The sequence below is a fragment of the Conger conger genome, chromosome 17 (genome assembly GCF_963514075.1).
Source record: "Conger conger chromosome 17, fConCon1.1, whole genome shotgun sequence".
NCBI lineage: Eukaryota > Metazoa > Chordata > Actinopteri > Anguilliformes > Congridae > Conger > Conger conger.
The window spans coordinates 25,734,417-25,759,329 of NC_083776.1; the positions used below are offsets into that span (position 1 = coordinate 25,734,417).

Genomic DNA, 24,913 nt, shown 5'->3' on the forward strand with positions numbered 1-24,913 from the left:
TAGAGAGCCCTCCAGATGGTCTTTTGCACACAACAGTGATTGCTTGGAGATGTTACAGTGTATGGTGAAACAAGAGGTGAGAATGGATGCCTGATGAGGACTTCAGGGTGGGGATGACAGAGGCTGGGTGGCTAGAATGTACTCTTTATGAAATCATCCAGATCATCTAGTCTCACCCCTTCTCTTTCAAACACACCTAGTGTGACTTGTATATGATTGAGGCCAATCCTACCAATGCAGCCCTGACCAAGTTTTGCCTTTGGTTCCAATGCACTGAATTACATTGAATCACATTCTGTACATCCACTGTATATCAAATGTAATAAAAAAAACTTTGCATATCTCTAAACAAGGCTCCAACCACGCCTAAAAACTATCCCTTGTGGCGCGTCAGCTGTTTTGCAGGTATAAGACTTGCAGCTTTCTGCTTATGCTAATAGCTGAACAATGTCTCGGAAAAGGAGCCATATTAGTTTAATCTACACAAATTATATAAATGAGGCCCCATGGTGCTGAAATGGTGTCACCAGTCAGCCAACATGAAACATTTTGGAAACATTGAGGCAAGCTAGCCAGTCACTAAGAATGAATATTTTTTATGCAGTTCAGTTTGTGTCTATACATTGTCCAAAGCTTATGAACTCCCATTAACTCCCATCGCTGCTAATACTTAAAACAGATGACATCAATGGCATAGAATAAACTAACCAGAATGTTTGTACTCGTGGCAGGAGACCAACACCGGACATGTCTCCTGATAAATAAATGAACGCAGCTTAACTAGACTGGCTATAAAAGGGCAATACGAAGGACAGCATTTTTTGTGAATCATGATTAACATTAGTTGTGGTATTATAAAGACCAGCACATCGGCAATGGGCAAGCTTCTGTTTAACTGTTTAAGTACTATGACCCATGGCAATGAGATCCCTGGCTATTTCATCACACAACACTTTTTTTCTTATCGTACGGTTTAGCTACCTTAAAAAGCTGTTAAAGACAGCAATTTTCAAAGAGGCCATACTTTGACGGTTACAAATCCAGTGCATTCCAGCCTTGTCATAGTAAAGACCTTGGTGGTTTTCTCATTACCCTTATCCCCTGTGTCTGCATATGTGAAAGGCATCAACCCAAACCCCCAGTGGTAGAGCGTGGACATGTACTGCTAAACTCCCAGAAGAAACACACTCTGATCTGTATTGCTAAACCCCCAGAAGAAACACACTCTGATCTGTATTGCTAAACCCCCAGAAGAAACACACTCTGATCTGTATTGCTAAACCCCCAGAAGAAACACACTCCAATCCGGATTGGTGAAGGACCCTTTATTGAAGGAACATTCCCTTACAGTAGCTCTGAGGCTGTAATTGTCTCCGGCAGATTAAGAAATCTTTACAAAAACCTAGTGGTAATGTCTTATTTTTGACAGATAGTTGTACTTTTTTTTTCAATGGCAAAATATATATTTAAAAAAAAACAAAAAAAACAGACAAACTGAAAAAGATCAGGAAAGCCTGAGAGGCTCCACTGGAGACAGCACCACTGGATATATTTGAGTGATATGTTATTCAATACTAATAAAACATGTAATAAAGCACATTGTTTTTTTTCCCCTTTCGTTATTGTAAAAAAAAAAAAAAGAACACAGATAAAATGGCTAATTTTCTTCAACAAATTAAAACTTTGTCAGAGAATAGTTAAGGCAAACATTTGTTTAGGCAAACCAGGTGATCTAATACCATTTAAGTATTGCAACACTGCAATAGCTCAAAGAAACAAAATGAGAGGATGAATCCTTATAATGCTGGTGACCTTTTAATGGGCAGAATCTCCTGTATATCCACATTGGTATGGATCACATGTACAGTGCATTCAAACAATACACCTGCCCTTACAGAAGTATTATTTTAATCAGTACATTTTAGCGGGAATTATACACCTCCTGTCTGCTGCTGATGCAGTCTACAGAAAAATGTTGAACTGGTCTTACTTCTCCATTCAAAGGCAAGCCTGCAGTTGTACCAGGTTTACCTTCCATGCCCTGGTATGCATTCAATAACAAATTGCTGAAATTGACTTGACGAATAACTGAAGACTTTCTTTAAGATAAAACTAGAATAATCTAAGACAAGCACCAAAATGGATCTAGTTTAAAATATGTATCACAAATGATCTGTGCTGAGTTTGCCTGCCACCCTATTCTCTGTTGCATATCCCCTTTCCTGAATCCTACACCCCCCACCCCTGCCGCCTACACTATTTAATCCCCTCCCATCGCCCTGTTCTCCAAATTTCTTTAATCCAGCGACACTTTCCTGGACACAGTTTGGTAGAACACGCCCCTGAGCAGAGAGGGGTAGTCGGCGGCCCTGGAGAGATGGCGCTGGGCATAAGTGACGTCGTACGGCCTTCCGCGGCTGACCAGGAAACGCAGGTTGGCCTCGTTCACCTGGGTCCCCACGGCCAGCACGTACATCTCGATGCCTGCCGCCTGCACCTCCTGCACCCTCTTCTGGATGAGGGTCTCCGTCACCCCCTGGGAGCGCCCGTCGGAGAAGATGAGCAGCTTCTTCACACCGCTGGAGCGCCTGAATCTCTGGATGACGAAGCTGAGGGCGCCCGTGACGTCCGTGGCGGCGTTCTGGAAGGCCATGGTGTCGATCTTGCCCGCCACCTCAGTGTAGTTGCCGGAGAAGTCGGCCTCTATGGTGGCGTCTCGGCTGTACTGGCCCACCGCCACGCGCACGTCGACGAGGTGTGAAGAATCCGCTGTCAGGAAGCGCTCCGCCAGGCGTTTCACGAACGTGCGGGTCAGCTCAAAGTTTTTACTGCCCACACTGGCAGAGCTGTCCATCATGAGGAAGATGTCGGTGTCAGCCTTGAAGATGACTGCAGAAGGGACATGGAGAGAGACGTACTTATGATGGTGCTAAACGCAGCTAACCCTTTAAGGCTCTTAATTGAACATTCTAATGCTGACGAAGCGATTGCTACTGCTAATTGAAAACACTGAGAACACTGACTTTTTTTAAAAAGCATTCCAAAAAACCTACTCTTCAGTGAGAAGTGTTTAGTCAAATCCACTCAGTCAGTTATGGCTGACATAGTCGGCTCAATAAGGAGTTGCAGGCCACAGACTCTCGTAAAGTTTGCATGATGCTCTGTCCTGACCTGTTTTAAGTCTTAAAATTTGATGACTGTTTTGTTTATTTTCTTATATGTTGGGGAAGAGTTGGGTGGGTTGGTGATATAGGGCTGAAGGCCACTTTATATATGTACTGTGTATATTTTGTGGTTCCAGTTATTGAACTTTTGCTTCTTTTTGAGATTATTCTCATAAGGTATTTCTTTACTTATTTAACATATTGTGTTTTTCTTATTCATTGTTAATATTGCTATATTCTCACTTTACCAAGACAGGAGATGAAGGAAGATTACAGATGTATTCATATTATATTTTAATAATGATACTGAGAATAAAAGGAAAAGGAAAATGCAAAAGATAATGAAAATGATAATTAAGCTTACAGTAAACTGGTCCTCTAAGAGGGGGGTTGTTGTGGGATTAGAAAAGGAGTTACAGGTCGCCATTTCCCTGGTCTACAAGATCATTTTGAACAGTGTTGAACATGGTTTTAGAACTTACTTGGACATTTAAAATCGGGTGCCTTCTTATCTACAAAAAAAGAAAAACAGAAATCAGACAACATTCAGTTCTATCAGCATAGGTTACGCCTAAAGGAAATGCCTACACTCTCTTGAGAAAGCTGATAAAAACTAAAAGCCTTATGCAGTCTCCCAAGTGTTTAAACTACTTTGAAAGACTTGATGGGTTCAGCAACACACAGGATGTGGAAAAAAATACCTTCCACTTCCTGTCTGTCCTCAAATAACCCATGATTTCTATTTGGATTTTTGGGTAAGCCTTTTAGGATAAAAAAAAAAAATCTGAATTACTGTATATTTCAAACTAACCGCCAAAAATATCACTGTTTTACAATACATTTAAAATAAACTCTGATTATACATTAGTGCTGATATGCCAGTCAATATGACAGACATAATATGGAATGTAAGCTAAATGCATCATTTAAATATATCTGGCTTTCTGAAACCGCATCTAATAAGAGGAGGTTTATACCTTGACACATCTGAGCTGTCAGGTTGGTGAGGAACGTATCATCCAGAAGCTCACCGAAGTTGTCGAGAATAAAAGAGAAACCGGGTTTCCTGGGGTCGTTCTTACAAACCATGCCGTCAATCTGCTCTGGGTTGGGCATTCTGCCACTGTAATCCATAACACCAACCCCGCCCACCTGTAAGGCAATGTAAGTGTAAGTGTTTGGGGGAGAGGCAACATGCTTCTGACTGAACAGCTATCTGTTTTCCTTCACATACCCTGATCCCCTGGTTGCAGAGCACGTTGAGAGGCACTGTGTCTCTAATGACGTCTGCACGCCCATCTGTCAGGACCAGCACTATGCTGTTTTCGGCTTTGATACGGGAGATTAAGTTGGTCAGGGAAAACTGTAGGGCTTCTCCGGTGTATGTGGCCTCAGCAAGCCACCTGAAGTCCTTCACCGCTCTAAATGAACAAACATTATGATGATCTATCAAACACTCTATGGTTATCAGTTGGTATCTAGGAAACACTCTATGGTTATTTTGCTTATTTTCACATTTTAGACATTTGATTGATTCTCCCACAAATTAGTTGTTCTGGAGGTCTGTTACAAAGGCTAAATGAGGACCAAAAGTACGATATATGCAACATTGTTAGTCTACCGTTTTGGATAAATACACTTCTGTCTGATGCATTAAAAGTATCTAGCTAGTGTATACAACATTGGTCACAAAGGTATCGTACTGTTTGAGCTCGACGAGGTTGGTGATGTTCTTGTCACCGAGTCGCACCACCTCTTGAGCATTCTCACCGCTGTACTGCACCACACCTACACGTGACTCGTTGGCACCGAACTGGGAGACAAAATGACATCACAAGGGCCCTCAGTGACTGACCTCTACTCACTGGGGATATTGTGCTCATTAATGTGTCACAGGCATGTGAGTAACTGTACTCACCCTGACTTGCTGGTCTTTCATCAGTCTGTCAATTACAGTCAGAATGAAGTCCTTGGCGAGGGCGAAGTTCTGGGCGCCGATGCTCTCTGAGCTGTCCACGACAAACACGATGTCCAGTGGGCCGCACTTGCTCTCTAGAAAACATCAATAGAAGAACACAAACAAACACTATTCTTTATTTTTTTATATTTTACTTCCCAGTCATATTTCTCACTTCATGTGTAGCTTAACAGGTGCAGGCACAAAAATAACCAGTGGAGGGGGGGGGGCCTCTATTCCTGAGTCAGAAGATTAAATGTGAAAGGGAAACAAAGATAAAGGCAAAAAAAAAAGGAAAAATCTAAAAGGACATGTAAAAACTATGTCCAAGTTCTTGGCTACAGTCATACCCTAGTGTATTCACACACAATCGATTAAAAAAGTATATTTCTTCATGCACTTCAAAGGGGGGAAATGTACTCACCACAGCAAGCTGTTTAAAAATAAATAAAATACTTTTTTAAAATGCATGTATGTCATTATTACACAACAATATTATAATTATAGAACATTATATACATGATTTACATGTGAAGCTTGAAATCCTTCAACGCACAATTTATTGCTTGCTGTTGTAATCTTTACTGTAGTTATTTGAACAGTTATTACTCTGGTTTGAAAATACTTGGCCATTAACTTTAATAAATCTTCAGTGTGTCCGCTGCCCTTGCAATGAAATAAGGGTTCATAAAGTCAGTGTTCTTTTAGCATTCCAGTACAATCCACTCCCCAGATTATTTGTTAAAAGAGCCCCGAAGGTCTGCTGAAAATCAAACATTCCTTATGATCGCTAGAGATGCGTAGTGCTGTGTAAGAAACTTTTACTGTTGGCCAGTTGGTTGTGTTCTCTTTAAAGAGTAACATGGTGGTTGAATGTGACACTTGCAAATTGTCTTTTGCCAACAATAAAATAAATACTTTTTATTATTCAGTCACTTAAATGTATTTGAAAACATATTTTTCTCTAAGCCTAAATTTCCCGCTATAAAAGTTCACACAAACTGTCTGCCTGTGGTAATGAGAACCAATTTGCTATGATTGACGTGCCCCCACTTTGTTTATTACCATAGCTACCTCCATGATACACACTCTTGGAAGACTGAATTTTTACAAGTTAGATACCGTAGTATATCAAATATCAGTAGCTAATTTATCAATAGTTGATACTTTATTCAATAATAATTTTTTGCTAGCTAGCTAGCCAAGTTAAGATAAAAGCAGAACTACAGCATCCTTATGAACGCAAACTAGCTAGCTAACGTTATGGATAAAGTCACCTTATGAAAAAAAACTAGCTAGCTTTCTTTTTAGCTAATGTTAGCTTTCTTTCTAACATTAGCTAGCCAGCTAAATTACTATAACCAGAAATAGTCTAATAGTCCTTAGAAAGGCAGTCTAATTTAAGTGAACCTAACGTCAAATATTTGCATTGTCTTGCCTGTAGGCCAGCGGCGCAAACTATGGGTCATGAGTTATAGGGGATGGATTAGGGGAAAGGTTATCCTCTTGTGATGCACTACGAGGAGAACATTCTCAGCCGGTTGAAAATAGGACGATAAATTGAAAAGGCTTACGTCTCCAAAACGAAAGAACGTATTTAATACTTCATGTTCCTTCAATGGCCTCTTGTGCAAATTTGATATAAAAACCTAGAGTGTGACCAGCCACCATGTTACTCCTTTAATAACATTCAATCTTAAGAGGCTGGGTTGAATGTGAAAGTGTAATTCAGTAGTGAACATGAAGGGATTTTCACTAAACTGAGAAAAAATAAATCAGTCATGAATTAAGAATACTAGTACTTACAGCACATCCTCATGATAATATCCAGGATTTCACATTCCTATCAATTGTGATGAAACAAAGTTACATACAGCTGAGGCCATTCACACACAAAAATGCATTATGTTAGAATTTAAACCGGTTGGGGACTGTGCTTTATGGGGAGCATTCAAGTACAGTAGGTGTTTATGTATAGGTCAGTCTTACGGTACGAATGGCTTGATTAAATATTGTCAGGCTTACATCAGCGCCCGAAGGTCCAGGTGGCCCAGCTGGTCCCTACAAAGGAGAAATTACAGGTGGCTTTAGAGGACTGAGAGAGTCCTTGAGTTATGATCAACAGTCCTAAAGTACTGTGGAATTAATAATCAGTACTATCATATCTAGGTTTTAGATTATTGGATTTGAGAAAGAGACAGTAACATTTGGTCCTACAAACTTGCTCATACTTCACACTGTGATTAAATGTCCTGCACTCTGTTTGACCTGACCCATCTCTCCTCTTCCCTCCACCAACATCAAAGGAAACTTCCTTGGGGCAATTAAGTCACGCTGCAGGTCCCATCTCTGTATACAAACCTGGGGTGTCCTGAAATGTTCTCTCCTTTGAAAGTTTTATTACTTTCTGAAGATACAAACTAACCCACAACACACCGGAACCACTGTAGGTCAGAGCATGGCCACTGAGGCCAAAAGAGTCATGGTCATTTGGTTATTTGTTAATGTTCACCTATGCAGAAGCACAGAATTACTTCTGCAGAAGCAAACTTTCATTTTAACAGAGGCATTCAATAGTTGAGTGGGATGACCTAACATATTCATGTTTGGTCTCAGTAGAAAGAGGCTAAAACCACTAATCTTTTGATAATATTTAATGCTTATCCCTGCATCCAAGGCAATTTGAGTGACCCCCTTCCACACCTGACCAATCGGCACAACGATCCTCCTCTGTTCACTTATTAAGTATGCATGGGCCAGGAGGAGAGGGTGTGTCCCTCCCCCTCTTTCAAATACATAAATTGTGAGCCTTTCTTTACATTAAGGTAGCTTAATATCAGCAAGCTTAACATCTGCTGGGTAACATCTGTGAGTGGACATTGGGGATTGCATCTGAACCTTGCATCTGGGTCTGGTGTTACTTGGGGGTTGGTGTGCACATGGTCTGACATTCTTGGTTTGACATGTCATCTGGAATTTTTACATTTTCATCCATGACTTTTCAAGACTTTATTTGGCTGTCTTTTGGTTTTTGAACTTCTTTCATCTTGGGAGAAATTCATTCATTCATTCATTCATTATCCTAACCCGCTTATCCTGAACAGGGTCGCAGGGGGGCTGGAGCCTATCCCAGCATACATTGGGCAAAAGGCAGGAATACACCCTGGACAGGTCGCCAGTCCATTGCAGGGCACACACACCATTCACTCACACACTCATACCTATGGGCAATTTAGACTCTCCAATCAGCCTAACCTGCATGTCTTTGGACTGTGGGAGGAAACCGGAGTACCCGGAGGAAACCCACGCAGACACGGGGAAAACATGCAAACTCCGCACAGACGGATGCGAACCCAGGACCTCCTTGTGTGAGGCGGCAGTGCTACCCACTGGACCATCCGCGCCGTCTTGGAAGAAACTGTGGTATGGTATTTTCTTTCATTAGTTTCTTTTGTGACCTGTCCAATTAAATACATACACAGGAATTTCTCAAGAAAATTAATGGCACAATTTTGAACTCTTCCTTTTCAGTCTGTCCACAGGATCAAAGTGGGACATATTTCTACTGATGCCTGTGTTGCAGAAATGTTCTCCCTCTGTGGAAGTCATGCAATGCCAGACAAGTCACCAGGAAACTGCAATTCAAGTTCAAAACTCTCACCACATGCACATAAATCAAGCTCTCTGTTTACTGTGGAGCGGGCTGAAGAAGTTGACCAATTCCTCTGGGAGCAAGATAACATTTAGGAGGGAGGAAGGAAGAGGCATATAATTGGTTGGCTTGACATTGTCCTGATTTTGTAATATGGATTTGAAAAAGAAGTAATGCACATTTGAACACTCTACCTGTGTTTAATGATCAAATGTTGATTCTGCTATTATTGAATACTTGACCTTTGACCAGAGAACACTTAGTTGGCAATTTTTGTTGTTTTCTTCATGCAGTAACCATGCTGGCTCCATGAGATATTGGCTGATTTTGTAAACAAAATCTCTTGGCCATGCCTGGACCACAGAGATACACCAATGACTCACCGGCTTTCCTTCTGGTCCTCTGTGTCCCTTGAGTCCTTTTGGTCCCGGATTTCCAGGTATGTTATTCTACAGGGAAACAAAGAAACCCACATTGGAAAGCATACTCTGACTGGCATAAAGAAAGCATTGGGCTCCATGATTTATGCAATTCAAAAAATAATAAACTTTCATATATATGTTTTTTCAAGAGAAAATGAATAATGAATAAACAGTAATAAACATCTTGGCAAATAGTGCAAAGACGTATATGTATAAGTAAGTGGTGAGGCAGTGTTTCAAAAATGTGAAGAACATTTTGTGAGGTGACTGATGTGAAAATACTGATGTTGCAGCATTAACATTACTTCAAATAGAAGACAGGGGAAAGCAGACAGCTGGCAAATGTTGCTTTTAGCACAAATTCCTTCTTTTATTTGACTGTGCAAAATAGCCAGAACCATGTTTCAGTTTTCGGGTATACCAGTTCTTCCTGGTTCACACACAGCTGCTGTAAGTGTTTACATGATAATGCAAACCACATGCTCTTTTTAATGAGGGGGTCTCCAGACAAAGAATCCCCATCTTGTGTGTTGCTTCAATTACTTTCAGATTCCTCACTTCAAAGAGACTTGATGTCATAGACAAATAAAGCTCTTCCAACTTGAAGGGGAGGGGTCAGCTTGTATGAAATGGCGTCATTATTTTGACTTAAAATTACCAGTATCTAGATGCCAAGTAACTCAAATTGAACAGCTTAAAAGAAAATAACAAAGTATTCAAAGTGCGTGTGAGACAAAGGAGTAGAGCTCCTGAATATGCGTGTGGATGTGAAAATCTGTGAGGAAATGTAAAAAAACGACCACCCTAAAAGAAGAACGCAGCACTCAGGGGTATGTTCTCGCTAAGTCACAGCAGTTAAAAAAGTGACAACCCCAACAAGGCAGAACATCTGGCACAGACGCCTGCAAGGGGCCCTGTCACATAGATTCTCAATACGTGGGACTAAGGCCAACGCTTGTACAGTATAATGCAGAAGTACAGTCGCCAGTGAGGATAAACGGGACTGGTACTAAATTATCCTCTGACTTACAAAGCCTTTTGGAGCCGTGACCGCATATTTAGTAATCACTTCTATATCTTTCATTAGACCCGTTTATTTATTATCCTCTCCTGCAAAGTCAGACCGCGATGGACTACAGTACATACACATACTGTACACTGAGTTCCATACGTCTTGGGACATACAGTGAGCTCTGTAAGTCTGGGACAAATTTTGTTCTGTACTCCACAATTTCAAATCAACTGCGTGGAACAACATTAAAATAAGAGTCCTGGCAAGCTCAGTAATCACAAAAGGCTTGGTAGGCCAAAGAAGATCTGATAACTGAAATTTGCACCATAATGAAGAAAAACAGCCAAACGGCTGACTGACAGAGCAGAAACATACTTCAGGAGGCTGGCGTGGATGTGTCAGTAACAGTAACTGTCTGCAGAAGACTTCAGAGGCTACACCTCTGATCTAAGACCTAAATCCAATAGTTTGCTGTATTAACAGGATGGCCAGGTTAGAGTTTGCTCAGAAGTACCTAGGAGAGCCTTCTTATGGACACACAAGACCAAGGCTCACTTGTATCAGATTAATTGCAAAAGCAAAGTGTGGAGGCCAAAAGGAACTGCCCAACATCAAGGGAACCCCCTCTCCCCTCTGTGAAATATAGTGGTGGGGGTGCTTTGGTTTGGGCATGTACGGCTGCCATTGGCACTGGCTCAATTGTCTTCATTGATGATGTAACTGCTGGTAGCAGTTGAAGAATTAATTCTGAAGTGTACAGAAGCAAGTTCAACCAACTGCCTCCAAACCTATTGGATGGTGCTTAATCCTACAGCAATAAAAGGATCCCAAACATACTGCTGAAGCAATAAAAGCAAAAAAATGGAAAAACTCTTTACTGGCCATGTCACTCACCCGAACTGAAGCCAATTGACCATATGTTTCATATGATGAAGAGAACACTTTAGCGACTAACCTCTGAAACAAGCAGGAACTAAAGATGTCTGCAGTAATGGCCTGGCAGAGCATCACCAGAGAAGATGCTCAGCATCTGGTGATGTCAACAGGTGACTGATGTCAATCATTGATTTCATGCAAAGGATATGCAACAAAATTCTGAATGTGACTATGTTCTGTATAAAAAATACTGTAATTTCTATGGTGAAAACAAAGTGTAGAAATAAATCAAAGCTTCAACCGCATATGAACAGTTTGATTACAAATCTAGAAAGTCGAAATCAAGAAAGTTGGCCGCCTCAGTTTTGTAGTCAATGTCAGTGATTACAGCCAAAAAATCTTTTTATAATTAATATCTCTTCAGGAATTTATTTTTTATTCTCCTCAGTCACCACCACAAGTATGTAGGGCCTGTAGGTCATGGCAGCCATTTTATACTAAATCAGTCTGAAGACTTAAGGCTGAAGTGGAAAGAGAACAAACTTTGATCATATTCCCAGGTTGAGAGGGCCAGATTGACTGTTGAACACCAGGTGAACTCCATATTCTTTGAGCCATGGAGTCTTTAATTACCATTGTGAGTAAGCACATTGGCTTAGACAGCATGCCAGGCTGCCATACAATCTATACTGATGTTCAGCTCAGTATCACATGCAATCATTCAACTTGCTTTATGCTACACAAATGTCTTCAACAGTAGAAAGTTATCTGCTACTGTAAATAATAAGCCACATTGTGACAAGGCTTCTGAAACTAAAGATTTAAAAACATTTCCACAAACAAATGCATCTGTAATCTAAAACAGAAATTTAAATGGACCTTAAAATAGTTTACAGGAACAAGCCAAGTGGCTGGATACTTTGCCCCTAGCAATCCCTCCCTTCCTGGACTTAATGTTTTTCTATGCTATGTTTGAAGTTGAACTGATGGCTAAACTGATTCTAAAATAAATGTGCATACTCTCTCACCGAAGCCTGAATTCAACTGACTGATTAGCCAACAAATTATAAGGGCAGCATCACAAAGAAAAAGCTTTTCAAAAACCAGAATCTTTAGCCTTGTGTAAAACATAAGCAGTACATCAATAAATTAAAGCAAGAAGCAGCCTCTCCTGACTTCTGATCTTGCCAAGTGCTTGCTTACACTTCACAACCACAGCTTGTTTATCTCAATCAGATGGCTGTCTCAGAAAGAGGGGCTAGCTTAAATGTGATGTAAACTTAGACTGTGAAACAGACCTAGTAAATGTGTTTACATTTTTTGTTTTTTATTTTGACTGTGTATAAACTTAGCACTTCCTGACTTACTGTACTACTCAACAGCTGCATGTATCTGGGGAAAATCAGTAGTCTGATGATAGCAAAAGTGCACTACAGTACCCAGCAGGATGTGTGTATGAGTGATAGTGGCCTAAGAGTCTATAAAATATTGTGAGATCATGCGGATTTGTTGGTAAAAGTTTTTGTCCCCATAACCACAGTTATCACTAGTGAGATATACCTCCTTCGATCATTGCTACAGTAGCTCTCCTTTGACACTGTGTAAGAATAGTCGCTAGTCTTTTCTTTATCTCATGTCTGCTGTGAGGTTATGGGGGGCATTGAGATAACAGAGAGGCACATCTGGTTAAAATCAGGCCCTATTCAAGAGTTTCAAAATGCATCCAGTCAAAATGAACATGCTGAGATGGGATGAATCAAGTAGCCAAAGCAATCACATTTTAAATGGCAGCCTTTTCTCAGCAATCTGAAAAAAATGTATAACTAACAAAAGGCAACCTGGTCATTTCCTCTACTGATTTCTGTCTGATTAGACTGTGATGGAACAGCACATTCCACAATGGTTTCTATGGAAAGGAGATGTGAAAAAATCAAGAGTCACAAATCAACCCAATTTATGAGTCAAGACAGTATGAAACTTCCCCCCTATAATCACAAAACCAGATCTGGGAAAGTGCTGAAAGTGTACACTGTAAGGGGAACAGGATGCCTTTCAGAATTAAAGCTGCAGTAGGCAACTTTCTCAGCGGTTGCAGTGCTGTTAATACATTTTGAAAATCATGAAACCCGTTGGCCCTGCCCACAGAGAATGAGACACACATACCAAAAGGTTTGAGAGTAGTGGTGTGGCTGCAAAACATTGAAGTTGTGGGCTGGTTTCCATACAGTGACTGATAAAGTAGAAAATGAAAAAGGAGCTAACCTTTCAGTTTTAACAAAGCACTATAGCTGACAGTGATGACTACATCAAAGCTATAGCTAGCCGTTATAAACCCCCATATTTCTAAAGGTGTGTTCTAGTTGGTGCTAGTCATTAACAGGGCTCCGGATACGCAATATGTTTGTCCTACTATCGCTTTGGCGATCAAAGCATAAGGACGTCAGACACTGAGTTTGTGTAACATCGGTCTGAGCCAGGCATTAGCTGGCAAGCGGGGATCTAGCCCGCTGTGGCGTCCTTGGCTGCATCTTGGATGCATCCATCGGTTTCTGGTTCAAGGGCTGTTTACTTATCACCCCCTTATTGGATACAGTGGTATCACATTATTGTACATACAAGTTACTCGTATGTTGGTTAACAAAAGGTATGTAGGAGCTAGCTTGTGAGATGAAGTCACGTTAAATTTGGTTTGATTCAATTGTGGAAATGTCATTTTGTTATGTTCCTTTGAAATCACTGTGAAGATTTGGTTGTGCTTATTTAGCTATGTATTATTACCAGTTGGGCAACATTTTTTTTTTTTTTTTTACAAGCAAGCTAGTGCAGTATTTTTTGTTATACTACTAGTAGCTACAAGCTTGATTGAATAAATGTGGAATTTAATGTTGACACAAACAGTACAGGCCGTTCTATGGTTAACTAGGTTTTAGAATACATAGCTTGCAGTTATATAATAAGTTCCTCAGGGCAGGTGTATATTATGAGTTACAGACTTCCAATTTATTTAAGATCAAGACTAAATGGTAAGAAAGATGGTAGGTCTTAACAATGCTACTCCATAGCACTGTATGAGATACCATTCTGAACCGATTCAACTGGTTCACAGCCTCCCGGTTGTTTTTATCCCATTGACTAATCAGGAGGTGGTCATGCTAGACATTTTTCTGATTTGGTTGGGAGCCTGTATAGGCCTTGGAAATTTGAACCGTTGCCCTTATATGGATTTCTGGATCAAAGCACTATTATTGGGGAAAAATGAATGACCTTTTCACATAACATAATCATAGTCTGTGATTTAAGATTCCCTTTAATATTTGGATATTTTTATTAATTAATTTCTCTCATAAGCAGTACTATGTTCACTGAATTTCCGATGCGCCTTTCCAACCGAAATATATATATATTTTTTGCCAAAAGGTAACCCCACAGCTCATGTTTTATGTGTCACAGCTAGCGGTTCTGTGAGAAGGGTTCCTAGACTAGTCAATGCTCCCGATGGCCAGCAAATACATTTCAACAAACGACTCAAATAACTTAAGAAATTACCAACGATTGAACAACAACTATAACAAGAATAAATATACTTACAGCGGTATATTCAACCATATGAAGTAAAAAAAAAAAAACAGACGAGAATAAGCATATTATTTAGCATTGTATCCAACATCACACGGCACATCAATGCAGCCAACATCACATGGCACATCAACCGGAAATTGATGAATGCAGCCAGCATTGAGATGCAGCCAAGGGCACCACACCGGTTCTAGCTAACATAACCTGCCTGAGAATGTTGGCTTACTACCTAACTTCGCCTACCACTCAGATGTCAGCAAACAAAAATAGTTACTTACTGCAGCACTTTAACATTGATAAAATGTATGTAGCTAATCAACACTTTCAAATAAAAAATACCAAAATATATCTTGCCAGTTCTTATTTCTCGTTCTCATATTTTAAAATAGAACTCTTTAAAAACAAACAACAAATGTACAACCAGTAGTTACCAGATCCCTCCTACATTACTTGGAGATCCATTTCTTGCATATCAAACATATGGGAGCAATTATGGGCTATGGGTCTTGTTGATGCAAAATAAGCCATTTAGCTCATAAAAAAGCATTCTTGGCAATGCAGGACTTCCCAGCTGCATCCATGGTAATGGCATACATAAGAAAGGGTGGCTTAGGACAACTGTTAATACTCATTCCAGAGCAGTTGTAGCAAAACCGTGCTTCTCACATGAATAATTTGTTAGAAAAAGAAAATATGTATTTTGGGGGATTAAGGATTATTTATTGCTAATGAAGTAAATTACATTCCACCTAATTGTCTAAATGTAAAATGTTGATTTTTCTGTGTAAAAGACCAGCAGCTTCCCTTTAGCTTTCTCTCAGTAGTAACTCACTGAATCTTCAATAGTTCTTCTTAAATTAAGATACAGTATGTTGTCTATTTGAAGCTAGGCTGTGTGTTTTTGCATTCTCTAAGGGTTTTTATAGTGTGAGAAATACTCAGACGTTTAGTGAGGGGGGAAAAAAATCCTTGTAAAAGAAAAACTTGCTAGATTGTTTCCTGTCCCCTCTGTATCCCACTCCCCTGTTTCCACAGCAACGAAACATGCACAGCTGAAAGTGCTCAAAGCACAAGGCTGCAGCACACCCCACCTTTTAGTGAGGGATGTAAAAGTAAATAAACAAAATTCTGTAACTACCTTGTTTGTACTACTTTTTAGTAAAACAGAGTTCATTCTGTTCCTTCATTTAAGACGTATTGAAACGGAGACACAAAGGAAGGGAAAGAGGAGGTGAGAGAGTTGGAGAGGGTGCATGTTTTTCCCATCAGTTGTGCCGAGAAACGCTTTTGTGTGACTCACGTCTGGTCCGGGATCACCAGGCTCGCCGTCGTCTCCTTTGGGCCCAGGAGTGCCGATCGCACCCTGAGAAGGAAAGGCAGAGGAGTATCACTGTGCATCAGCGTGGTGCACCACCAAAGCTTTCTGGCTCTTATTGCTCAAGTCTAGATGTCCCAATGTCTTAAGACACTCCACTCCAAGACACTTAAGCCAGTTCGGCTGCCTTCCAACCGTGGAGAGGGTTCGCACTCAAACCACTTACGTTTTCCTTTTTTTTTATAATAATGAATAATACTGTCAATGGTTATTCTTATTGTTACAATCTACATTATTTTAAAGTTCTGAGACAAACACTTTCAAATTCTTGGAATATATTTGACTTGGCAAACCTATTCCATTTCCTGATATAAATGCACAGTATTGTGGCGAAATGGATCTCCATAGTTTACTTAGTCAACATTAAGGTTCCAGTGTAGCATATTAACCACATACCGACTTTCCAGGCTCTCCTCTAGGACCTGGATAACCCTGCACAAAAATATGAAATAGAAATGTAACACTAATCAACCACCATGGCTGACTTGTTACACAGTAGCACAGTGGTATCCATTTCTGTTAATTATCACATTGGAATTGAAATTACTTGGAAGCCATGGCATCCTGCAGTCCCATTTCCTGGAGCTCCATCTTCTCCCTGAAATATGTTGAACAAAAAATTAAAAGATGTCTACAATACAACCTATACTTTCAGCAATAGCACATTTCTGAAGTCAAGCCAAACTGGAGATACTGTATATTTCCCATGGTATACTTGTGCAATTTCACTCAATTACACTGAAGAATGCGGGAGGTAAAGACTAGTTTTGGCATATCAAGTATCATATCCAGCTTGGCAGAATGGCAATACTATTGCATCTGTAGTGTGGAAAACAAAATATGTTAAGCTATTGAAGACTCAGTAGACAATGAAACTATCCAAACTTAAAGGTTTGACATCCAACCAACATAACTGCCTATTCATTTGTGGCTTAAATACAAAATTAAATGCTAGTGAAGGATAGCTGAAAATTACAAGAGGCTCAAACAGGCTGAATAGTTGGTTGTATCCCATCAACTCTGTTGTGGTATGACAAATGGTTTGTCAATGCTATACCAGAAAACTCATTTATTATTCCATGCATTATATATTGTGGCCATTTTGCTTCATACCTATCTTCGGAACCGTGGTGTTGGGCAGAGAGGGATGATTCACTGAGAGTATTCAGTGCCAGATCAGATGAACGGTTTGCCCTCTCTCAGCCAACTTAACACATGTAGGCTGGTGATTAGGGTAGTGTAACAGGAATTTATTTATTATTTATTCTCTGAGAATAACCATGACAGTGTCGATCTGTGTCCAAATCTGGTCCCATAAGACACAAAACTAAGTCATCCCCTTTGCTCCCCACGCTCCTCCCACACTTCTCTGTGCACGTGTGCTTTCTAACATGGAGATGAGGACGTGACTCACCCTCTCACCCATCTGCCCTCTGTCTCCATGGGAGCCCTTAATTCCCCTTGGCCCTTTGGTTCCCTGAAACGGTAATGAAAGAATAGATTGAGAAAGCTGATCACCAGACAGTACAGTACAGTGCAGGGCTTCGTTTGAACTGCTTCAGGGGATGGTAGTTGGGTGTTTATTTCATCAGTTGAAGGTAATGATCTCTTCATCATCTGAAACTGGGTGGAGCTTCAGGATATGAATTTATTAGTGTTAATCAAGTGGGCTGCATGTGGAGAAGATCCTGAGTTTGGATCCTGAGTCAACTTCATCAATCTTCATCATCTGATTCCATCCGTTAGGAGGTGTTGTAGTTCTCACCTCAGGTCCTGGGGCACCTTCGTCTCCCCTGTACCCAGCTGATCCAGCGCGTCCCACTTCACCCTAAAAACATATGTTTGGTCAATCTGTTGGTCAAATAAAGGACCCGTTGTCCCCCATTAAAATACATTTGATTGTTTATGCGTGATGGTATAATTTATTTTTTAAAGAACAATCCAGAAAATATACCCACAAAAACATTTAAATTAAGGCAAACTGACCAATTACTTCATGAAAAAAATTCACACTGATGAAGATAATGGAAGTTGAACGGCTATGCATGAAGAATAATGTAGGCCGTTTGTGGTGTAATTCTAGCTTAAACCCATGTGATTTGAGAGGGTAGATTGCAATAGTTTTGTTAAATTTTCTTGATGCCTCATTTTCAAAACACGAAAGCACTGATCAGCAGCAGTAGAAAAGAGTGATGAAAAGTGAGAGAAAATAAAAGTCTTTATAGATATAATTTCTGATCTGTTTGATGTCTGATCTGTTAATGTCTGAACAAGTAAATAGAATGAGCACAGGAGTGTGACTCAAAAGTTAAATATTGTCCCTTTTTTATTTTGGTAGGCAGTAATGCCTTCATTTCACCAGGGCAACTCTGAAACATGGAATAAATAAGTAAGCATGCAATAAAAAGAAAAAGAGTCTTTGGCTGGAATATCAGTCTATTCATGATTTAATTTGAATTTCCCCAGAAGTTCCATCAAACTGGATATGCTTGGAAGGAGACCATTTCAAACCCCTGCTCCTGCTGGAAAAATGTATCTGCCAAGAGAAGTTTTTCAGTTAGGGCAGTGACTCTATGCTCCAAATAAGTAGTTATATCAGTAGTTGCTCCTTGAAGATTTAAGAATTGCATAATCTAATAGCCAAACTGAAAGAAATTGTGGTACTGTCTGGCAAGACCATAAAAAAGCCATTCTGGTCAGTATTGTCAAGAGAACTATAACATGTCCATTTCTGAATCTGTAACCAGAAAGTTGCAAGTTCGATTCTCATGCGGGGCAATGGCCCTAATCTGAGAAGGTTCAACGAAAATCAAGCAACAGGTAGTTCATGAAAACAATAAAATTGTATAGCCTACTTTGTGAGAGCATGTGCATGTACCAATTTACCATGGCAAAATGTGTATGAATATGCAAGAAGCATTCACTAGGCTTCAACATTTCAAGATATTTGCACTCATTTGCTCCTATAGAATGTCCCTGTTGTTATTACCATGCATAACACTATAATTATGCTGCTCTCAGCACAAATGTGTTTTTGTTGTTATACATTTGTTATAATTATTGTAAAATATATTTTACCTGGAGTAATTACACCAGTTTAAGCTTAAGCTAAGCTACACTCGTCCAATATGTGATTCAATTTACAACATCATTCTAGTGTTAAAAAAGCTCAGATTTCTGTTGCCTTTTTTTTTAACCTGATGTCACTCTTAGACTTGCAGACAGTGAGATGGGGAAATGAGAGACCTCCAGCCCAACAAGGAGGATTGCTTCAGTAATATGTGATTGTGTAGTTGGCTGAGGCGCGGGTTAATATGATTCCCTTGGCATGAGGTGGTGTACACGACGCCCAGTGGACCGCCCGTGGCACAGTGGCATACACAACTCAGCCAGCTCTAATGGAGGCCACCTGGTCCTTCCACAGCCAAACGGGCCCATAAATCCTGTCCTCCTTTACTCTTTCACTCTATACTTTTCTTTTCAGCTATACCCTGAGAATGCATGTAATTTCCTTGCAGTGGAGGTCCAATTTTATCGCTTTGTAGCCTGTCACCCTCCTTAGGTATTAGAGTTTTGCGACTTTACTTTTTTGCTGTAAAAAATGTTCATTGTTTTTCCTCTTCCATGACCTGTTAACTGTGGACTATTCCGGCTTCATATATATATATTTTTTGATGTAAATATATATTTTTTTGATACTGTAGTAGTCAAATGGTCAAAGATGATGGGACAACATCAAACCATCAGTGTGCTGTTGTGGTAACATGCACCACAGTCTGCAACAGATCCATTTTAGATTCGAAGACGGCCATGCCCCCTGGGAGAAGTGACCTCAGGTCTACTTTAGAGTAAAATGTTGGCTAACTGGCGGGATGTTCTTACTGGTTCTCCGTTGGGTCCGGCTGATCCCTCTCGGCCTGGCTCACCCCTCGGGCCTGGATCGCCCTGGAGAGGAGATTGGGACATTTGTTAAAATAGCTGGGCTTTGCTTTTCATATCAGTAAACTGTTTACTGTCACACAATCTTATGAACAAGCACATTATAAATGACCTATATTTAGCACTCCTTCAGTCAGTAAGAAATCAATGGGCAGGATGACATGGAGGAAGGAGACTCACCCTGTCTCCCCTGGGTCCTCTGTTTCCGCGGCTACCTTGTTCACCGTCCTCTCCTGGTATTCCCTAGGAAAACACCACCACATTAATTAATGAATTTGTGTGTTTTAAAAAAACATTGATTGTGAAACATTGGGCCTGATCAGCACAATTGAAGTATGTTTGACGAAAATATAGGACAATGTTACCGTTTCTCCACGAGGTCCATCTGGTCCTGTTTTTCCCTGAAAGATACATTACACACAATGTCAACTACGCTCCTGCTTGACATTGGAAACAAAAATGAAGTATTTGAATCAGACCGAACGGATGGGTTCCAAAGAAAAGAAAGAAAAAAGAAAGACAACAATTACATCATCGCCCCTCTCTCCTTTATCCCCATCGGGTCCCCTTGGCCCTGGTTCGCCCTGCAAAAGACACAATGAAAAAATCATCTGTTAACAAGGGACCAGAGAGATTGACAGATGCATGCACCCAATATCAAGTTCTGGGATGATTAAATCTCCAGCCACTTTTAAAACTTGAGCTAAAATTGTAACAGCTCATTTAGCCAGCCCCAATAATTACTTCCTGTGTACCTTGCCTCCAAGTGGGCCGTAGTTTCCTGGTCTTCCTGGCTCACCATCAATTCCAGTCTCTCCCTGAGAGGGACAACGCAAAAGGTTTGGTGAACTTAAAAGGTTTATAATCAGGTTGATGATCTGATGGCAGTATACATGTTCACGCAGCATGGCAAAATGTCTGACCATCATGTCTATTTAAGTGATACATTCACTACAGAATAAACACTAGCTTTATAAACCAGTAAACCAGCTACCTTATTCCAATGCTCATTCCTACACATGAATATGTTCAGTGTTAAATAAACTCTTACTGAGTGCATATAGATGCTGTTTGACTCACAGTACTCTGTAAAATAGCCAGTGTCAATTAGACTTTAACCACACCATGGGCTTGAATGACCACTGAATGAAAAATGAAGTAATTTATGATAGGACTACTGCATCCTTACTCTTGCTCCTTTGTGGCCGTAGGGTCCAGGATCTCCTTTTGGCCCGGGTTCCCCCTGTAATCCCTGAAGACAAAAAAAAAAAATATAATACATGTCGTCATATTTCTCACAGTCAATCATAAGAATAAAAACTCAGCAGTGGCTTTTAAAAACAGAGACATTACAGAATATAGGTGCAATGAGAAGAGTCTGTGCTAACAAAAGAATGAAAGCCAGATTTTATTAATGCCTGCTTGTTGCACAAACAAACATGGATGCCAGATGCTGACTGAGCTTTGATTGAGCTGCAGCTGTCTAAGAACATCAGAAGAGCTCTCCTCTCAATGAAAATGAACACTGCAGAAGTTACAGGGCAAATTCTAATTCTCTACTGGGGATAAATGTTCTTGTCTTAAAAAAACAAAAGCATTTCCCTTGCAGGACCTTTTTCCCACAGTACTATAGAAAAATCCTCCATGTACAGTCATGTGGCTGATGGCCAAATGACAGCGATAACCTGACCACAGAAACAGACCACAGTAATGCGCTTTATCACTCGTTTCTGCAGCTTACAGTGCACTTTTCTTCCCTTTTGTCTCAACTGCTTGGAGCTGACAAAGGGATCAAACATTCCCAACACAGGACCGGAGACCCAAGCGCGGTATTCCTTCAGACTCTACATCTGGAAAACTGCGGACAGCCAGACAGGCTATCGCATCTGAGGCCGAGCGGAACTGCTGAGGACTAATGCGTATTGCATCTCGGCGAATTCCCAACCATAAACACCCCATGCAAGCAAAGCTGTGCCCGCAGGTGAGAGGACTTGCTTAAGCTATGTCTACTTACATCTTGTCCCGGGGATCCTTTACAGCCAGCGAGGCCTGGGAATCCAGCGTCCCCCTGTGAATAAACACAACACAGCACATAGTATACAGCACTACTGGGATCGGGCCCAGGGAATCCCGCATATCGAATATACAGCTTCTCACGTCAAAGACTTTGTTTTTCTGCATGCAGAAATACTGGCAAATTGTAGGGGTCAAATGTGTGTGTGTGTGTAAGCTGTGACACTCACCTTCCGTCCATCAATCCCATCTATTCCACGATGCCCTTTATCTCCCTGAGAAAGAGGTGGCAGTTTCACCAATTAGGAACAAAGACTGGATATGACACAGGTAATAAATAATGACAATTTACCAATCAGATTTGAGCTGTGCTTTCAGAAACTTACCTTGTATCCTTTGTGACCCCTTTCACCCTGGATGAAAATAAGAAAAAATAAAAGCATAAGAAATTTTGCATACCATAAAAAGGCATCCCTGCGATATGATTACAGCGACCAACAACTTGTTTCAACTTTAGATTGGACTGGTCTTTGACGTGTAAGAACGGAAGCAGGGCTAATGAAGTTTCTTCCCAGGAGGTTGCAGGTTCACATCCCGTGTTTTGCTGGGCACTACTGTCGGACTCGGATTTGAACATGTGAAAGTTGCCCTTGATAAGAACATCTGCTGTAAGGATAAACATTCAACAATAAATCTCTTGCTTTGTTTCTGACACTCCAACTCCTGTCATCATCCCATGGGGAGTTTCAGGAGAGTTAGACTAGATAATGCTAACAAGGAGCAGATACAATGAAACACCATGGTGTTTATTTGACATTGCTGTCTGAGGAAGACCAAATCGGTCAAAACGACCCACTGCAGATTACGCTAAGTGGCTAAGCGTCTATAGCTGTTTGTTCACCGTCTCCCAGTAGAGAGTGCTAATTGTGCATTCTGTTGTGCCTAGCACTAGTTTATGATAAACAGGTGGAATGCTTGTTCTACCTAACATGGCTTCTTTGCCATTATTTGACTCCTTCCTTGTGAGCCTTTGTCTGTGGTTCTGAAAACGACGAAGCAGAAGAAAGGTTCAGCCCCTACCTTGTATCCCCGCGTCCCTTTGTCTCCCTGTAGTAACACAAAAACAAAAGTTAATTTCACATTGCATTGCCAGAGGGGCACAGGAATATATGGGAAATAAAAAAGAAAGAATGACTTGCACAGCACCTTCATGCCCTGGTAGCCGATTGGGCCTGGGTCACCTGGTTTTCCCTGTCAAGACAGAACAGTTGAAATGATGTTACTATATAGCTACGTGTAGTGTAGTGTAGAGTCAGAGCTGAGAGCCACAATGCTAGCCCAGGAAAGCCTAATGTCCCTCTCTGTACACAGTACACACATCCAAATGGGTCTGTTGGCTTCAGCTGCGCAGGTGACAGTTGTTTCTTTAATAAATTTAATGGGATGACACGGTTTAAATTTGGTTAATCTGTACTCTAGACTCTTCATAAATCACAGCAAAGACCACAGATAAATGCTGCTTCTAATTCTGGTCACTACTAACTGAGCCATACAGCTGGCTTGAAGTAAAGAAATAAAGGAAGTGCAAAGGAGTGATAAGAAATGACAGTCTTGCTGTTGTCTGTCACTTCCTGGAAGGGGATTATTTGGTGTGGACAGAGAGTTACCATCTGCTTGTGCACCCTTGGCGGTCTCATTAGAATGCAGTCGATACTGAACTGCTTACTATTACCGTATGTGAACATCTCTGGAAAAGCAGGCCTAGGGTGTTGCACAGGTGTGATTTGAGCTACAGTACAGACACCAAAGTATATGTACATCTGGTTGAAATTTCCATTGATTCCAACCTGTGTGGTAGGTCAAAGTCAGGACATGCTCGTTTTATTGGATAGCTCTTGCCTGAGAACTGCCTGCACTTTAAAGGTTGCCTTGTAAAAACTGGAGTTTCGTGGCTCAGTACTTTAAAAGCAGCACGTTAGTTGACTTCATTAGCTGACCCATACTTGTAAAGCTTGTACCGAAAGAGCCAGTCGTACATGCACTAGACTGGTCTGATGTTATGCAAGTAACAGAGCATGCGTGTGACTATTAAATCACTAAATCTTCAACAGTAAAAAGTAAGTTAGATTAAAATAGCACCAGCTACATATTATGCAATAAAATAAGATGAGTAGTTATCCAACATGGAGCAATCACGAGCTGACAGTGGTGAAGAATGATACCTGCAGTTTGTCTGTCACGAGCAGTGTACTCACCGTGTCGCCAAAGTCTCCTTTCTCCCCTGGCATCCCTGGTCTGCCAGACTCACCCTAATGGACACAAAGACAGTGGGTTACAGCGCATAAACATCATCTCCCTCAGTCTCACTTCCATCCCACGATGCAAAGTTATTAGCTTCATTAGCATTGTGACTGTGACTGTCTCGGGCTGTGCCAATTTGTATTGAATTAATATCCCCAGCTGACAGCACCTGTGTGTATCAGGACTCACCTTGGATCCAGGCTCCCCATCAGGGCCTCTTACACCTGATTTAGCCTGAAAGCACATGACGATATGATATCATTGGCTGTCAATACGAAAACAAGCTTTGTTTTTCATCTCATTGAAAATCAGGGGCTCCTCAAAATCCAAATATCAAAATTACAGTATGTCCGCATCAAATATTCCTGAAATATGCCTAAAAAACATGATGAAATATGATGAAAAATGCTTTGTAGCTTTTACCACGGGAGTCACTTACAGTACAATCGAAGGAACAGCACTGAAAAAACAAAGGGAAAAACATATTAGTGAAGTAAATGTGAAACAATAACTCTTTTGAAAATCATAGAATAATACTCAGGCAATTGACAGAATGATACATACCACGTCCTTAGTTTCATTTGTCTGGAATCAAAGGAGTAAAGAGATATTAGTAAAAGCTCACA

General features: G+C 40.6%; 1 protein-coding gene across 1 annotated transcript in view; it reads right to left on the reverse strand.

The window, feature by feature from the left end:
- Positions 1-1,310: 1,310 nt before the first annotated feature.
- LOC133116575 (collagen alpha-1(VI) chain-like) overlaps positions 1,311-24,913 on the reverse strand; it is a 29,382-nt gene continuing 5,779 nt past the window's right edge. The window contains exons 6-35 of the mRNA XM_061226285.1: positions 24,852-24,872; positions 24,727-24,747; positions 24,477-24,521; positions 24,242-24,295; positions 23,193-23,237; positions 23,067-23,093; positions 22,373-22,399; positions 22,217-22,261; positions 21,988-22,041; positions 21,163-21,225; positions 20,729-20,791; positions 20,504-20,557; positions 20,339-20,374; positions 20,154-20,216; positions 19,917-19,979; positions 17,800-17,862; positions 17,449-17,511; positions 16,582-16,632; positions 16,431-16,466; positions 15,960-16,022; positions 9,157-9,222; positions 7,147-7,182; positions 6,928-6,964; positions 5,546-5,554; positions 5,083-5,216; positions 4,868-4,977; positions 4,399-4,585; positions 4,142-4,316; positions 3,647-3,676; positions 1,311-2,889 (exon numbers count right to left, since the gene is read on the reverse strand). Coding sequence (XP_061082269.1) covers positions 2,297-2,889; positions 3,647-3,676; positions 4,142-4,316; positions 4,399-4,585; positions 4,868-4,977; positions 5,083-5,216; positions 5,546-5,554; positions 6,928-6,964; positions 7,147-7,182; positions 9,157-9,222; positions 15,960-16,022; positions 16,431-16,466; positions 16,582-16,632; positions 17,449-17,511; positions 17,800-17,862; positions 19,917-19,979; positions 20,154-20,216; positions 20,339-20,374; positions 20,504-20,557; positions 20,729-20,791; positions 21,163-21,225; positions 21,988-22,041; positions 22,217-22,261; positions 22,373-22,399; positions 23,067-23,093; positions 23,193-23,237; positions 24,242-24,295; positions 24,477-24,521; positions 24,727-24,747; positions 24,852-24,872 — 2,334 coding nt within the window. The 3' untranslated portion in view covers positions 1,311-2,296. The remainder of the gene's footprint in view (positions 2,890-3,646; positions 3,677-4,141; positions 4,317-4,398; positions 4,586-4,867; positions 4,978-5,082; positions 5,217-5,545; positions 5,555-6,927; positions 6,965-7,146; positions 7,183-9,156; positions 9,223-15,959; positions 16,023-16,430; positions 16,467-16,581; positions 16,633-17,448; positions 17,512-17,799; positions 17,863-19,916; positions 19,980-20,153; positions 20,217-20,338; positions 20,375-20,503; positions 20,558-20,728; positions 20,792-21,162; positions 21,226-21,987; positions 22,042-22,216; positions 22,262-22,372; positions 22,400-23,066; positions 23,094-23,192; positions 23,238-24,241; positions 24,296-24,476; positions 24,522-24,726; positions 24,748-24,851; positions 24,873-24,913) is intronic.